We start from the raw sequence: 16,739 nt of genomic DNA, 5'->3' as shown, positions 1-16,739 counted from the left end.
AATGGTAGGAGCCAGATGGCAGGAGCCTAGGGTCGGGGGGAGGTTTCCAAGTTTATGATTTGCGGGGGTCAGGATTGGCTGCTCTACCTTTGAGCCCAGTGGGATCTGGAAGATTACATTCCACTGGACAGGAATCCTGGGCACTTTTGTCAGATAAAGTGGCAGGTGGAAGGAACATGCAGAGAAAAGGCTGAAGGCACAAGGGAGTTGGTTTACTGTGGGCAGGGGATTCTAGACTCAGGCTACAAGGAAGGGTCTGAGAGGGGAGGGGCTGTGAGAAGGAGAGTCTATCCCTGGTCAGTGGAGGGGAGCAGAGTCAGGGAAAGTTAAATGAACTCCGTTTGTACAGAGCATCATGGTTCGCAAAGCACTTCCACATACGTGTCTACACATGAGCTTCACAGCAGTGTTTCGGGGCAGAGAGGTAATGGGGTTTGCCCAGAGTCAGGCAGGCAGGCAGGCACTGACCGAGTCAGGATGTGAAGCCAGGAGCCCTGATGCCCAGCCCGGATGCCTGTGCCTCCTCCCCTGACCCCGGCATCGCCTTTATACACTCAGGAGCAGCAGCTTGGGATGGGGCCTAACGATCCTCTTTTCTCTCCTCTCTCTGCAGGACAGTAGTCCTCACTGCTGCCTTGCTAACCATGAATGGGATGGCCAACGTGAACTCTGCCAGCCGCCCCCACTATGCCTCCTCTATCCCTGTGCCTCGAGCTGCTTCCCAGACCAGGACTCATACACCGGGCGCCTCTCCCCAGCCGCGGCCACGCCAGGCCGGCCTGGCCCTGAGCCCCCAGCGTGCAGCCTCCCCAAGACTGGGCAAGGCAGGAGGTCCTTCCAGAAACTCCTCTCCTAAGGCCTCCCGGGGGAGAGGCTCCCCCAAGGCTTCTGGGGTGGTGAGAGAGTCAGCTGAGGGTGGTGAAGGCCTTTCCAGCTCCCCATGGAGCAGTCCCAGGGCAACCCCAAAAGCAGCCCTCTCCAGCTGGGCTGGTGCCAGAAGAGTTGGGGAGACACAAGGCACCCAGGGAAAGAAGAAGGTGGCTCAAGAAGGGATTCCAGTCCGCCAGAGCCGGGGCAGGAGCCCGTCCCGAACAAGCTCTCGTGGAGAAACTCAAATACCAGGGGCTCCTGAAGGTCGAAAACTTCCTAACTACCCAGGAAAGGATCAAAGAGATGCAAACTACAGAAGTTCAGGGGTCCCCAGGTCTTTGGAGCCTGATGCCGGGGCAGTATCAGGGGCTTCCTCCCCAGGGTGCAGCCCCGTGCCAAGCAAACGCCCCTCCCCCACTCCTGGGGCCATCAGCTTCGCCTCGGGCCATCAGCAGAGTCAGCCAGTCACCGCCACAGTGGCCCCCTTCCAGTACAGGTGAGCTGGGGGGAGCAGGTGGGGAGGGAAGCAGGGAGGCATGGAGCTGGGACCCAGCAGCCAGCCCGAAGAGGAGGGGGCCTCGGTCGATCAAGTACATCATTTTTTTAATAAAAATATCTTCACTAAAATGGCCACATTAAGTAAACTAAATTTTAATTATTAAGTGTTACACAGTTCTGAAATGCTCAGATGCAAATTAAGTACCTCTCTGGCTAGCCTGACTTCCTGGGTTTTTTCTCTGCGCTGGTGTGAGCAGAAACCCACTTACATCTAGGGTTTAGAAAAGCTTGTACACCATTCCCGGGACACGGCAGGGCGGGGGGGGGGGTTCCTCTGCGGCAGCAGAACGTCTGGGGGTGGAGGTTTGGGGGGAACTACTAGGAGCTTTCACTTGTACTAGAAGCCAACAGTGTGACTTGGTCTCTGAAAAGTTCCAGGCGCTCTTATACGGTTAGAGACATCGGGGCCCAGGACCAGGAAGTCAGTAGTCCCACTCTATTCGCCATGTGGTCATGCCTTTTTTAGAGTATCACAGTTAGGAACGCCACATTTTAAAAGGGCATCGATGCCCAAAAACACATTTCAAGAAAGGTGAACAGGTTGGTGAGGGATCCAAGAAAGGCGTTAGAAGAATGATTAAAGGAGCTGAAGCAGTTTACTTTGGAAAAGGGAGGGTTAGAGAGGGTCTGAGAGCTGTTCTCAAATATTTGAAGAGCTGTCATGTCATAAGATGGATTAGATTTACTTGGTGCGGCTCCAGAGCACTGAGTTGGCGTCACGGTGGTTAGAAGTCAGTTTGAGACAAACTGGAAGCTCAGGAGGAAGAACTTTCCAGCAACTGGAGAGGTTTACAAATGACTGATAAGGCAGTGAGCTTCCCGTCATGGCAGGAATTCTAGCTGACACTGTGATCAAAGGAAGTTCTCATTTGAGTGATCCCTGCCTCTGGGAGCATCTCTTCTGCCTGATGTACCACCCACACAGCTCGCCCATGTTCCTTCTCCTAAGGAGCTCCTCCTGTCTGTGTCTGTCCGTCTGTCCTTCGTGACCTCCACTGAGATTCTCCAGCTGGTGAGAGAACTCAAGGAAGTACACATGCAGGGCAGACCTTCCTTCGAATGGCCTTTTCCCAATCAGTACAGTGTCTCCCTGGTGACTCTTTGGCTTTTTTCTCCTACCTGATTTCCTTCTACCTGACATCCTTCAATTTGAATTCAACCTTCGGGAAAAGTGTCTGGGCATTAAATTGTTTAAGATTTTACATTATCTACCCTACACGTCCCCTGGCAGATTTAGACTCTGACATTTTCCAGAGGTCAGAACTTCTTCCTTTGAACATTTCAATGTAACTTGAACAGAACCGTGTTTCTTCACTCAGCAAACATTTATTGCATGTTTGCATTTCAACAGAAATGGAAATGTGTTGTACCAACCGGGGCTGGGCGGGCGGGGGGGGGGGGGGGGGGGGCGGGCAGCTTTCTTCACCATCCACCTCCTAGACCTTGCCTGTTTCAGGCCCTGGGTTAGGGTTGCAGGGAGGGCCGTCGTTCGGGCAAGGGCGGATTAGGACGAGGGACACCCCTAGGTGCCGCTGGAAGATGGGAGAGAGCCCAGTACACCCTGTGGGGCCTGGCGCGCCTGCCACGGGTCACTCTGCCAAAGGCCAGGCTGGGCTACCCTTGCAAGTTGCATAGCCAAGGAGCTACCATCTGCTCCCTAGAAGGCACAGACATCCTGTTTTCTTGGAAATCTCCTGCCCCCACCCCCGGCACCTTGGCCTTCTGCAAAGTCCCAGCTGCTCATGGAAAGAGAGGTTATCGTGCTCCCTCCCCATCTCCAGCCCTGTCCTGCCCCACCTGCTTCTCCAGGGAGCAGATCGCCAGCCTTCTCTTGCCCTGCCCTATCCTCCATAGCCGTCTCTGTCCACGGGGTCCGGGTGCGGTCCTTCCCAAGGAAGTGTATCTCCTGCCTCCTCTCTGACCCGCCACCGCCTCCCTCTGGTCCCCCGGGCTCTCTGGACCCCAGAGAAGGCGTAAATGCCTCTCAATCCGCTCTCCAGGTCCTCTGCTCTCATATAGCTGGTTTCCGCAGATCTTCAACCTCATTCTCCTCTGCTCTCCTGGAAGAGAGCCCTTTACAGCTTCAGTACCCTGGGGCTGCCTTTTTCCATCTGCCAAGTGTTCTCTTTTTCCAAAAATTCTCTCCTTCCCTCCTTAGGCTGGCCTTTGGTCAGACTTCAGTGAGGAGGGTGCAGTCAGTGGGGTCAGGAGGGTAGGGTTATTGGTTTTCTTCTCTCTGGTTCAACCTCTAACCAGCTTCCGGCATAGATGACACTGTCCATTCGGGCTGGAGAGTGAGGGGAGGCCTGGGGCCCTGGCCGAGTTTGGGGAGGTGGAGGCAGGCAGAGATGAGAGTGTAGAACCGACTGAGGTTAGAGACACGGAGGCCACCTTCCTTGGTGCTCCTGGGCCAGTGCACGCCACTCACCCTGGCAGCATAATTATGGCACCAACAAGCATGACAGCTAAGTATTTGTATTTCTTTTTTTTTTTTTGAAGATTTTATTTATTTGTGAGAGAGAGAATGAGAGACAGAGAGCATGAGAGGGAGGAGGGTCAGAGGGAGAAGCAGACTCCCCGCTGAGCAGGGAGCCCGATGTGGGACTCGATCCCAGGACTCCAGGATCATGACCTGAGCCGAAGGCAGTCGCTTAACCAACTGAGCCACCCAGGCGCCCAAAGTATTTGTACTTCTAACGCTAGTTCTTGCTACCTGCTCTGGGTCAGGCGGTGCTTAGCTCTACATATATGATGCTATTCAGTGAAACATGTACATTACCTAGAATTCCCTCTCCCCAGTAGAATGCCCTATTGCTTTCTCACCAGTATGTTGCATCCCTTCAAAAACCCAAGTCTATATTCATTTCTTCCAAGAAACCAACCAACTCCAGTTTTTCTTTGTCCCCCTGATACTCGAACATCAGGCTGATATTGAATTGACAGCAGCACATGGTGAGTGACCCCCTCAGACCGAGCACTCCCCAGGGCAAGACGAGGTCTCCTGCTTTCTCTGAGTACCCCCCACCCTGCTCTATTGCAAGCCCCCAGCTCAGGGGCCTGCAGACACACAAGAGCCCAACACTGCCTGCGTGGCTTAGAGAGAGCCACGCAGGAGCAGCAAACACCTCACACAACCCTGGACTGTCAGACTGATCTGGGCCTTGGAGGCCATCTCTTCTATCCCATGATGGAAGTGGGACCTGGAGGAGAAGAGATTTGCTCTGCATTTCACTGTGAGTTAATAGCAGAGCTGAGCCCAGAGTCCCAGCCATCTGGGTTGAAAAAAAGGAAAGCTGGAGAGAGAGGAAGACAAATCTCAGTAGCACTGGAGACTCACAGGGTCCCCTGGCCCAGCCCCCGGCCCCAGGACCAGACGTCAACTTTCCCTCCTGCCTGCACAGCTCTCCCCGCCCCCTCCTGCCAAGCTGCCAAAGGGTCCATTTAGCTGGAGACAGCGGGCGGACGGGTGGGCGGGCCAGCTCTGAGAGCCCAGGGTAATTGCCTATAATAAAAGCTCCCACAGCCTTTGTTCCTGGGGGCGATTGTACGGTTGGGGTTGTGCTCAGAAGTCTGCGTGCACTTGGGAGCTGGTGCCCAGAGACCTCACCCTTCCTTCCTGCTGCCACACTGGCCCAGCATGGACTTATGCTCCTGGGAGTCGCTGTGACCTCAGCTGAGCCTACCCCTCCATCTTCCCTGACCTCACTGCCTGGACTATGAGCAAGCCCAAGGAGGCCTGCGTGCCCCCTAAGCTCTCATAAGGAGTTGGTGACCTGCGCTTCAGAGGAAGCTCTTCCCTCTGTGTGTGAACATGGCTATAATCCAGGCACAGCCTGAGGGTAGGGACCATGGCAGGATGCAGGACCCAAGGTCTGGAGTTACTCTGGGTTTCCTCTGTCCTGTGGGCGATTTGTGTTCCTGGGATCGGTGGAACACCAAAGGGTGACTGGCATCAGGCATCCCAGTGCCCTCACGAGTTCCCCTATTGCCCCTACCACTGGCCTCACTTTGCCCAAGTCCTGCTTCGTGCTGAGTACGCACATGTATGCATGCTTGCCAGGGAAGGCCCAGCCCAGAGGGGTGTAGAGCACCAGCACTGGAGAAGAACCGAGCTCCAAGGGGGTATCCTTAGACCCTTGGAGAAGCTTCGAGGCCAGGACAACCTCTGTGATGAGTGACCACCCCTTCTCTGTCCCACAGGCTTCAGACGGACCAGGAACCTGGCCCCCTCCCTCAGGCTAGCTGGGTCCTTGATGGCTACTCCAGCTGCCCTGTTGGGACTGAGGAGAGCTTCTCCTGTGCAGGTGAGTGTTCTAGAGGAAAGACTTCCTCCTGGGCTGGGGAGGCCACCAGACTAGAAGTCTCACTGCCCCTATGGGAGAAGAGACCTGGCTAGACAGGTCTTTCTCTTCACAATGAGCCATCAGCCTGTGAATTGCACTTTGAGTTTTTGCCATGCTTGGCTCAACCCAGGGCTGGTCCATCAAATCCAGGGGCACGTCCAAGTCAGGAGAGGAAAGTGGCCAGTGGGTGCCCTGTTTATCCAGTGCTCAGGTCTGGGAGTCACCAAGGCCATGACAAAAAAAAGTAACAAGCTGGGAGATTGAGAACCAAGAGCCAGGTTCCAAGCAAAGCCCAGATGAACAGTGGAGGTGCTGGGAACCAGCGAGGCAGCCCAGAGCCATCTGGCTAACTGCCTCACAGCTGCTGCCTCTCCCAGGACCACTCCCACACCTGTCACCTTCCCTGGGGCACCCGGTAGTCACAACATATCACCTGATGCATGTCGTACTGGTGCCTGAGCCTCAGGAGCCAGAATGTGAGGCTTACCAAGAAGAGCCCCAAACCTGGAACACAGTGATGCTCTGTAGGGGCAGAGATGCTGCATGTCCCCAGGTGCATCCTCAGGCCAGTGTCTGGCCCCCGGCAGGTGCTCAGCAGGTGTCTCTGACTGAATGACTGGTGAGCGGATGGGTGAATGCTTGTGTGCCATAGGTCAGGTCCTAGATTGGTCAGATTCTAAACTCTTAGTGGGGTTTAGGTGTGTGTGTTGATATTCCTGCAACATTAAAAAATACCTAGAGGATGACTGTGTACGCACGAGAGGTACTCGAGACTCCACACTGCAGGGCACCAGCTCTGTCTGTCCTTTAGTTTCCAAAGGGGGCTTGTCCTAGGAAAAGGATGAGCTTGCTTTTGGCAAACCTGAGATTGTCCAGAGGTTTTGTCTTAGCTTCATTTCGGTGCTTGGCTCCGGTGGGCAAAGTTCGGGTGTACGACACAGCCTGACCCTGATGCCATTGGACCCCAGTAGAATGCCATTCCTGCTTTCTTCGTCCCCTCTGTGCAGGTGGTTGGGTGTTCCTCTAGGCTGGGGGCGGGGCCCTTTGAGCCTTCTGCCAGCCTGGGCGCCAGCAGTGGTCTTGGGGCCGTTGTGACCCCGAAGACAGAGAAGCAACACTCACTCCATGGCAAGCCTTGTAGAGGAGGTTTGTGGGGGTGGAGCCTGGGCATCTAAAGTGAGCCATTGCCTCCCACAATAAGTATGCCCTCAGAGGAACCAGGGCATGGCGGGGGACAAAGGAAACCAAATGTCACTGGCACTGAGAAACCATCAGAATTAGAATGTGGTAACCAGGAAACTATGTGGAGCTCTATTTTTACATTTGCAGTTTTGTTAGTGTAATGGCTTCCTTATGGGTATGCCACACTGTGGGAGTCTAATGATCTCCACCTAACTAGGCTCTCGTTCATAATCATTATCCGATGAGCTGGGGAGAGGACTTTCACTTTTAGCATCTGCCGCAGCCTGACTTTAGGAATCCCCCAGGCTCGTCAGCTGGAAGACCATCCTTACCAGCCAGCTCTGAGCATGTCCGATGGATCCCAGGTTGGGTTCCTCCGTGAGGTGGAGTGCCAGTGAACCTTTGGAGGTGGGAGAAAAGGGAGAAGCCCTTGCTTCCTCCAAGGCTCCTGGGGAGGAGAAACCAGGTTCACTGCCTCTGCTCTGCCACGCCCTAGTCATCATGGCGATCCATGTTGGCCAAGGCTATGCTGAGCATGCCGACGGGTTGGATGGAGAGAGAGATTTAGGGTCTGCTTGTGCTTTGTAGGGGAACCTGCACTCTAAGCCTGAAGAAAACAGAAATGAGAAGGGAGACGATGGAAGACTTCCATTTTATGCCCTGTTCCCCTACCTCTGAACTTCACTCAGAGCATGACATGATTCATTCATTCTTTTCTTCTTTCATTCAATCAACAAACCATCAATGAGTGTTTGCCTTGTGCCAAACACTGTGCTCAGCACTAAGGTAAAAGATGAATAAGGGGTACCTGGCCGGCTCAGTCAGGAGAGCATGCTACTCTTGGTCTTGGGGTCATGAGTTCAAGCCCCACATTGAACATGGAGGCTACTTTAATCATAAATAAGTAGATAGATAGATAGATAGATAGATAGGTAATTTAAAATGGCATTCCTATAGAAAAAAATAAAACAAAGAGATGAATAAGACTCTGAAACTGTTTCAAGGAGTTCATAGGCTAGAGATTCACTCCAGTGAGTCTGACCCAGAGGATCGGTTGGCAGTGACCTGCCCTTGTAGGAGCGGATCCGTCAGCCCAGTCAGTCCTGCCCACATGAGGCCCTCTAGCACGAGGAGGACACTGGCATTATGCTCCTCAATTTGTAGAAGGATATTTGGGTGCCTTGGAGAATAGAATACCATATCCTATATTGGTGTCATTCACAGAACCCAGCACAGTTATTGACCATGTGATTCCCATATCAACTTGTAGACGACAAGGGGCAGGTCTGCTTTCTTTTGTAGCTCAAACATCCTTCCTTCTTGTTTGTGAACCTGTCTTGCTCCCCATGACCTAGCACAGTGCCCGCTGATCAGTGTTTGGTGAAATGGTGAATTGAGAGAGTGAATAAGGAACCCAAGGTCAGGGGTTGTGGAGTCATTGATCCTCTGTGGGCCTGCTTCTTGCTGGCTGATGAGGAGCAACCAGCCTTTCTTCTGTTCTCTTCCCAATATGGTCCTCTCAGGCATCCAGGCATCTGGGGGGACAGAGGCCTTGAGGGGAGCAGGGAAGACTAAGACCTTTCTCAGCCTTGTACTACTTTCTTCCTTATTCTGCCTGGGAATGGAGTCCAAATGAGGTGGGATAAGCTTTGTAGAGCAGGAAGAGAATTTCCCACGATGACTTGCCACCACACAGTGGTGTTGGGACTTGGCCTTTGTATGTCCCAGGGGTGTTCTGCACCTAGCCCATGGGTGTTTGTGTGTGTGCCCTGACGCACTCTTGGCTCGCTTGGCTGTGCTGGTGAGGGCCCCGTGCTGGTCCCATCTGCCAACACTCCCCTTAGTTGCCACCATCAGATCTTAATTTGGAAAGCCAATGGAAGCCAGTGCTGACATTTCTGTGTGCCCACATGTGTGAGGCCGTGTGCAGGAGGACTGGGAAAGGTCGCCCCAAGGTTGACACAGGTTCCTTAATTACTTCCACTTTGTGGCATGTTTGACTGAGTGCTAAGTGGACACATAATGAAGGGTACTTTCTCTCACCATCACATGTGTTGCTGGGGAACAAGCTAGAGCTTCCTCCCTGCCTTGCTTCTCACACAAGGCTTGATATATATAGAATAGGAGGGGCAGTGTAGAGTTTGGCCTCATGCTGGAGTTGTTTTGTTTTTCTCCTTCTTTCTTCTCCCTTGTTGAGCCGACTCCATCTTGAAGCCAGAATTAAGTTTTCATGTTTTGTGGATTTGGGAGCAGGGATAGAGTCCCCCTTCTGAGAAAACTTGCATACCTGGTGTGCCCTCCGCCGGGGGGCAGGAGAGAGGTCTGGTCACTGCATTCCCTGGGAGAGGAATTTGTTCAGGGCTCTTAGGTGGCTCCAGCACAGTGGGGCAAGCCCCCTGTGCTCTTCTGGGGGCTTCAGGCCAAATCCAAGTATCCCAGGGCTACTGATGACTTGGAAAATCAAAGAACACAGGAAGTCAAAGCTCTAATGAACTTTCCCCATCACCCACATGTGGCCTCATTTTCCATGGGGAGCGATGTGGCTCAGAGAGAAACAGACCTGTTCACGACTGCCTGGTTCGTTAGCAGGGGAATTGAAGCCAGGACTCCTGCCTTTTGGTGTCCCCAACTCTAAAATGACCAAATGGTAACCATGACTACCATTTATTGAACACCTACTAGGTGCAGGGCTCCGTGCTAGATTCTTCCCGTGAAGTCCTTCACGAGCATCTTATGCAACCCTTTGCAGGTGGAACTGTTATTCTGTGGAATAGATGAGGAAACTCCAGCTCAGAGAAGTTACATGAACTAGCTTGTCCGGGGACACACAGCTGGGGGGGGCTGTGCCAGGATCTGAATCTGGGCTTGTCAAAAAGCCCAGCCTTCCAGGCTTCCAGCGCTGCTCCCCTGCCTTCCCGCTGCTCCAGCACTCACTGGGTCACTGGCACACTGTCTCCCTTAACCTCCGCCAAATGGTGGGGAAGGAAACAGGGTCAGGGAGCCCCAGTCCTGCTGACATCTTCCTCAACGTGAGCAAGCCTTGGGATGTCACCGGCTTCTCTGTCATCCCAAACCTGTGTCATTTCATGATGAGTTCACACCGCCGTGTCCCCTGCCCTCTGGGGACTTTCAAGCTGAGCTGAGCCTGATGTCCCAGCCATCCGTGGAGAGAGGACGTGCAGACAATTGACTAGAAAACACAGGCCGAGTTCAGGGGCAGATGGTATTAGCTCTGTTGTCAGGGCTCAGGCAGCTCCGTGCCGCTGTGGGCCAGAGGAGGCTCGGGAGTTCGGGGGTCTCTTGAGGGCCGGTTTGGATAAACAGGGTGGCTGTCTGGGACCAAGTAGGCTTCTAGGAGCTGGGAGGGGAGGTAATAATAATACCGCGTAGCATTGGCTAGCACTTGCTGTGGCTTCCTCTGCATTAGGCCCTGCCAATAAGCACCTTCAATCCTTCTAACAACGTGTGAGAGTTGGAACAGCTCCCCAGCTTCGTATCACAGCTTTACCACTTGCTAGCTGTGCAGCCTTGGGGAAATGATCTAAGCTCTCTGTGCCTCCATGATGATGACAGTACCTTCACGATGAGGACCAAATACACCAATGTATAAAGTGCTTAGAGGAGCACTGATACATAGTAACTGCTTAATATGTGTTATTGTTCGTTATTGAGGAGAGTGCTGTTACTAACATGCCCACTTTACAGATGAGGAAATGAGGAAAGGCTATGCGACATGCCCAGGGTGGTCCAGCCAGGATTGGAACCCAGGCAGCTGTGGCCTTCGGAGGTCACTCTCTTAGCCATACATGCCATGACCTTGCTGGAGGGAAACATGTCCCGAGTCCTGGGGTGCCACCGGGAGGCCGGGAGGGGCAGCGGGATGAGCAGCAGGACAGAGCCTAGCTCTGGGGGGGGCCTGTGAAGGAAGAGGCCAGAGAAGTGAGGTCATCTGAGGTACCCTGCTGGAGGAGTTTGAAATAGAAACTAGAGGGATCTGGATTCTATTTCTTAGGAGGAGGAAGGGGGAGGGAGGAGACTGAGTGACTTCTCAAGACAGCATTTGGCAGGGAATGGGATTAATCTCCAAGCAGTGAATTTGACCCAGTGGGAGCCATTTTAGTGGAATGTCAAAATGGTTCTCCTGTAGAGAATTGTCCCCTATACCCCGTACCTGTCTGACCTCGACTCAGCTTCCTTCTGGCAGGTTTCTGGAGATTCAGCTCCCCCAACTGAGAGGAACTTCTTTAGTTCTTCCTGGGAAGCCCTGGCCTCTTGTTTAATTCTCTCTCTGTGTGCCTGTGGGCCACGGGAAGGCCCTGAGGATAAGGATATGTACTGGGAGGAGGTAGGCCCAGTTACTAGGAATCTCTCCAGATCCGACTACCCCTTACAACTTCAGAGTGTTACCTAGGGGGCTCTGGGGCTGCTAGAAATTTCAGCCATGGGAGGAGGAAGGAACCTGAACTATTTGCTAAACTTTCACCACTGTCCTTCCTTGACCAATGGGGAGAAACTTCCATGACTAATCCAGAGAAACCCTGTTTCAATGATGCCCTAAAGACTTGACTTCACAGGTCTTTGTCCCATCCCTTGAGGCAAAAGCTGGCCAATCCTGTTCACAACAGGGTCTCCCTGGGAAGGCCTGAGGCAGATGGAGAGCCTGCAGGCAGCTTCATCTCAAGGAGCCCTGGCTCCAAGAGAGGCTTTAGTCCCTCCCTCTGGCACCACTGAATGGGCAGAAACCGGAACACAGTGCCCCCCCCTTCCCTGCACTTCCTCTATCCCCTTGATAAGAGGATTAGGGTCCCCCACTGAGAGACTTCCCCCCCCCACAATAAGGCCGCCCAGCAGGCTTACATGGAAGGAGCTCTGGGGAGAGGCAGTTGAAGAGAGTGAGCGACATAGACACAATAAGCAGGAAGATTAAATGCTGAGAATTACCCCAGTCATAATATTCCTTGTCCTGAGTCCTTTAAGAGGCGGAAGGAATCAAAACCCCGCCTTCCTGTGTGTGGCTCCCGGGCTGTGGGAATCCTGTGCTTCAGAGAGAGCTGAAGATAATTAAAGGGTCAGGGCAGAGAGAGGGTCAGCGAGTGTGGTGTCATCCAAGCCCTGCGGGGAGGGGACAGGACAGAGAAGTGGTTAGTCTTAGTCATCCGTTCTCTCAAGAAAATCGTTCCACCTCCACAGAGGGCTGGAGAAGCAAATGAGTGTGTTCTGTGTTGAGAATGATCGAGGTCACATTGATAAGAGAACTTCCGAGTGGGAGGAGAGCTCAGCCCCATCAGAAGTGGAGGGGGAGCAGCTCTCGTGTTCACATAAAGACTGGCACGGTCCAGGGGCAGGAGCTTGACCCACTGAGCTCACTGCATCCTTCCTGCCTGAGAACCTGGGTTTCCATGGGGCAGGAAGAAGCACAGAAGTGGTAAGCTCCTTGTGATGAAATCAGACTGGGTGAAAGGCAGAGTTCTCATCATGCTTTGAGACTCCCACCCACCACACCAATGACTATTCTTAACATTTGCAGAGCAGTTTTTATATACTAAGTAATTGCCAGTGATTATTCTATTAAAATTCAATGAAATATGAATCCATGGCATTCCTGTGTTAAGTTTAATGTCTCTTTAAAAACCTAACAAGGGGCGCCTGGGTGGCTCAGTCATTGGGCGTCTGCCTTCGGCTCAGGTCGTGATCTCCGGGGTCCTGGGATCGAGCCCCACATCGGGCTCCCTGCTCCGCGGGGGGCCTGCTTCTCCCTCTCCCTCTCCCCCTGCTTGTGTTCCCTCTCTTGCTGTGTCTCTCTCTGTCAAATAAATAAATAAAATCTTTAAAAAATAAAAAGTAAATAAAAACCTAACAAAAACTCTCATAAAGCACAGAGGTGCCCGCTGAGAGAATGGGTATAGCCATGATATGTGAGCGTCTTTCTCTCCAGAGTAGTGAGAAGGTCCCCAGCTGGTTCTGGGTCAGGTGGGTAAAGGTTTCTCCCTACTCTTGCAGTTGTTTTTAACTTTTTAGCATCAAGGACCTCTTTCAGAACCTGGTTGTCTCCCCAGACAAATGGACTCTTCACAACACAAAACTTATATTTGACGGTTGGTTTCATGGACCTTCACAAACCAGTTTGTGAACACACATTAGGAAGTTCTCCCCTTCAGTAATAATATCACAGCGTTGGCCAGACAATCTCAGGTTTGGACCTTTTGTTTTTTCTCATCAGGTTTTTGGGTTTCCTTGGCCCACAGTGAGGTAATGGGATTTATTACAAATGGGTCGGTTCTGCTCTAAAGCAGAATGTTGAGTATGATCTTTGAGGTTCCACTTAGTGTTGTGATTCAGTGACCTTAAAACAATCAACTCTGCGGGCGCCTGGGTGGCTCAGTTGGTTAAGTGACTGCCTTCGGCTCGGGTCATGATCCTGGAGTCCCGGGATCGAGTCCCACATCGGGCTCCCTGCTCAGCAGGAGTCTGCTTCTCCCTCTGACCCTCCTCCCTCTCCTGCTCTCTGTCTCTCATTCTCTCTCTCTCAAATAAATAAATAAAATCTTTAAAAAAAAAAAATCAACTCTGCATGGACAGGTCAGATTGGATTCTAGGTTTGCCCTTAGAACAGGATACATGCACACAGGCAGTTTGTGTTTCCAGCCAACACACGGGCACAGCTGCACGCACAGAGGCTACCCTTGTCCCTCTTCGTCCCCCGTCACAGGCCTGTGGTTGCCATGACAACTGATCTGGGCTGGTCCTAGTCTAGGGGCAGTGGACCTGGGTGTTGCAGAGCTCATCTGGAGCCCAATGTGCAATGAACACCCCAATGGACGTGTATGGAACAGTTGCCATGGCAACATACAAGCCAAACACATGTGGGAAACATCTAAGACTTCTTATCCTGGTCTCTTTATTAGCGCAAGGAGCACAGGGATCTAATTTTAAATGAGTGCAATTTCAGAGTCGTCTAGATTAGGTGTTTTTCTTCGGCCTTTCCCTGCTGTAAGGCCATGAGCAGAGGGATTCGAGAGGTTCTCCACCCCGTACTTCCACCTAATTTCTTACGTAACCAACGAGAACACGTTTCATTACAGGAAAATGGAGGCATTCTCTTAAGGCCACATAGCAAGTCAAGAAGAGAACCGGGACCTCCAAGACTTGAGAAGAGGGAAGTCCTGAAGGGGTCCTGCACTTGTTGGTACTGCCAAGTCCACTAGAAGTGACCAGGACCCCAGGACAAAGGGCATGAGGCTGAGCTACCAAGGGGCTGGTGGTGCTGTAGATCACCAAGGGAGCAATCCTCTGTCCTTGTCCCCAGGATTCTATGGGTCAGTTTTATTTTTTTTAAGTTTTTATTTATTTATTTATTTATTTGAAAGAGAGTGGGGGGTGGGAAGCACAGAGGGAGAGTGGCAGGGAGAAGCAGATTCCCCGCTGAGCAGGGAGCACGATGGAGGACAAGGATGTGGGGCTTGATCCTAGGACTCTGAGATCATGACCTGAGCCGAAGGCAGATGCTTAACTGATTGAGCCACCCAGGTACCCCTGTGGGCCAGTTTTAATGTGACTGCACTCCTAGACCCCCATGCAGACCTCAGGTGCAGTGGGTATCTGGGTTACAGGGAGCAGGGGTGGGATTAGGCCTGGACCAGAGGATAGGCAGGAAGCATGAGAGGGCAAGGTTACCAGGTGGTGGAACCAGAGCCGTGAAGGCCTTGAGTGCCTCGCAGGGTCAGCTCTGGCTCTGTACCAGCAGGTATCAGACTTGGAGAGCCCAGTCCTGCACCTGCAGCTGGACATGCTGGGCTTCAGGCTCGGGTCCTGTTTCCTTGTATGATAAGAGGTGACTTATTGCCTTCCCAGGGTCTACGCTCTGCCCTTCCCATTTCACCAGATGGTAGGCTCATCCCTGTCCTGTTGGCCTAGAGGCTCAGGGGAGGTGCATCCAGGCTGCTGTGAGCCCTGAGGAATGTGGGTTGTAGTTTAGAATTTCTCAGCATTTCTACCCTCCTAGAAGCTCTCCCTGAGACAGTTAGGCCAGAGGGTAGACCAAGGCCTATGATCCCTGGCTCTACTCCCAGCCTTTGGTTTGCTGAGCCTGATTTTCCCCCAAGAGGCGGGCAAACAGCAAATCTCTTCTGAACCTGCACTGCTGACCTTGTGGCCCAGAAGAAAAATTCCCAACCCCTGGGCTTGGGCGCCTCCTGGGACCAGAGATGCTGAGTGAGGGCCTTGCAGAATCCATATTTCTACCAATGCCCTGGCAAAGCAAAGTAGCAGCTGGGCTGGGAGGAAGGAAGTGGATCTATCTGGGAAGGCTTCCTGGATGAGGCCCTTGGAGGTATGAGGAAGCTGGTGCATCCATGCTGGACCACTGTGTCCACTGGCCCCTTTTCTTCTGCAGATGGCAGCGAAGGGTGGGGCTCAAATTCCAGTTGAGACTGTCTCATATGCCAGGGAGCCTGGGCTCTGAGGACACCTTGCTCACTCTTGCCTCTGTCTCCCAGAGATGTCACAAAGCTCTCCACACCTCCGAGTAGAGCAGAGATGGAGATGTTGGAGAGGAGAGGGTCTCAGTTGTGATATGTCCCCAGGTCACTCCCCCGAAAAACTGGAGCTTCCCTTGAAGGGGCAAAGAGAGGGTCTGCTGGCCTCCCTGTGGCCCAGGGCTGCAGAGAAGGAAGCAAAGATGTTGCTGGGACCTCATCCCAGAGCCTGGTTCCCATTCCAGCATACCAGCTGCAGTGTCTCTCACCACGGGGTATTGAGAGGTCACTGCTGTTTACAATCCCCCACACATCTGTTCTGAGTCACGCATTCATTCATTTACTTGCTCGTCATTCACCAACTATTTCTGAGAGCCCACTATGTGCAAAGAGCCATGATGGGTTTTGAGAAAAAATTCATAATCAGTCGACCAACCAAAGATGGATCCTTGGGAAACACAAAGGAGTGAATGAAAAATTTTGGCTCTGGATGTTCAGAGATTATTGAAGTGGCTACAACGAACTGTGTGGAGAGAGTCAGGGAAGGCGTCCTAGGGAAGGGCCGAGGAGAACAGAAGACTCCAAAACTTTCTCTAAAACCAGCTCCTCCGCAAGTCTTCCCTATCTTGGTTGAAGGCCAGTCCAGTGTTAGAGTTGTCCAGGCCCAAATCCTTGGGATATGCTCCATTTCTGTAAATCCCACACACCCACACCTGGTCTATCAGCAGATTCTAATGGCTTCAGAATATAGAGTCTGACCACTTTGTGCCACTGCCAAAGTCACTACCCACTTCCAAGCCACCATCCTCTCTCACCTCCGCTGTTGGGACTCTTCTGCCCACGAGCTTAGCGCTGCAGCCAAAGTGACCCTTTCAAGGGGGAAGCTGGGTCCTGTCACTCCTCTGATCCAAACCTGCCAGTGACTCCCATCCTACTCAGAGTAAAAGGCCACGTCCTTGTCATGACCTAGAAGGCGTTCCACGCCCTGGCCTCCAGTTATATCTCAGACCTCATTGCCCACCACCATCCTCCCCTTCCTTTCCAGCCATGCGGATCTCCATGCGGTTCTGCTGCTGGGCTGGGCGCACTCTCCCTCAGGGCTGTTCCCTCTGCCTGGATATCTTCCCCCAGTTATCCATATAAATTGCTCCCTCTCTTCCTTCAGATTTTTACTCAGATGTCATCTTCTTAACTAAAGCCTTCTTTGGCCACCATACTGAAAATTCAACCCCTACCGCTGGAGATTTCATATTCCCCTTCCTGCTTTGTTTTACTCCTGAGAACTTTGTAGTAGTTAACATTTCTTTCTCAT

General features: G+C 52.5%; 1 protein-coding gene across 1 annotated transcript in view; it reads left to right on the top strand.

Moving 5' to 3' along the window:
* Positions 1-644: 644 nt before the first annotated feature.
* Positions 645-16,739, top strand: part of NAV1 (neuron navigator 1) — a 170,286-nt gene continuing 154,191 nt past the window's right edge. Inside the window, exons 1-2 of the mRNA XM_044916343.1 lie at positions 645-1,366; positions 5,629-5,732. Coding sequence (XP_044772278.1) covers positions 645-1,366; positions 5,629-5,732 — 826 coding nt within the window. The remainder of the gene's footprint in view (positions 1,367-5,628; positions 5,733-16,739) is intronic.

This window comes from Neomonachus schauinslandi, chromosome 6 (genome assembly GCF_002201575.2).
Source record: "Neomonachus schauinslandi chromosome 6, ASM220157v2, whole genome shotgun sequence".
NCBI classification, from domain to species: Eukaryota; Metazoa; Chordata; class Mammalia; order Carnivora; family Phocidae; genus Neomonachus; species Neomonachus schauinslandi.
The sequence above is the reverse complement of the archived record's forward strand: the minus strand, read 5'-3'. Positions and strand labels throughout refer to the sequence as shown.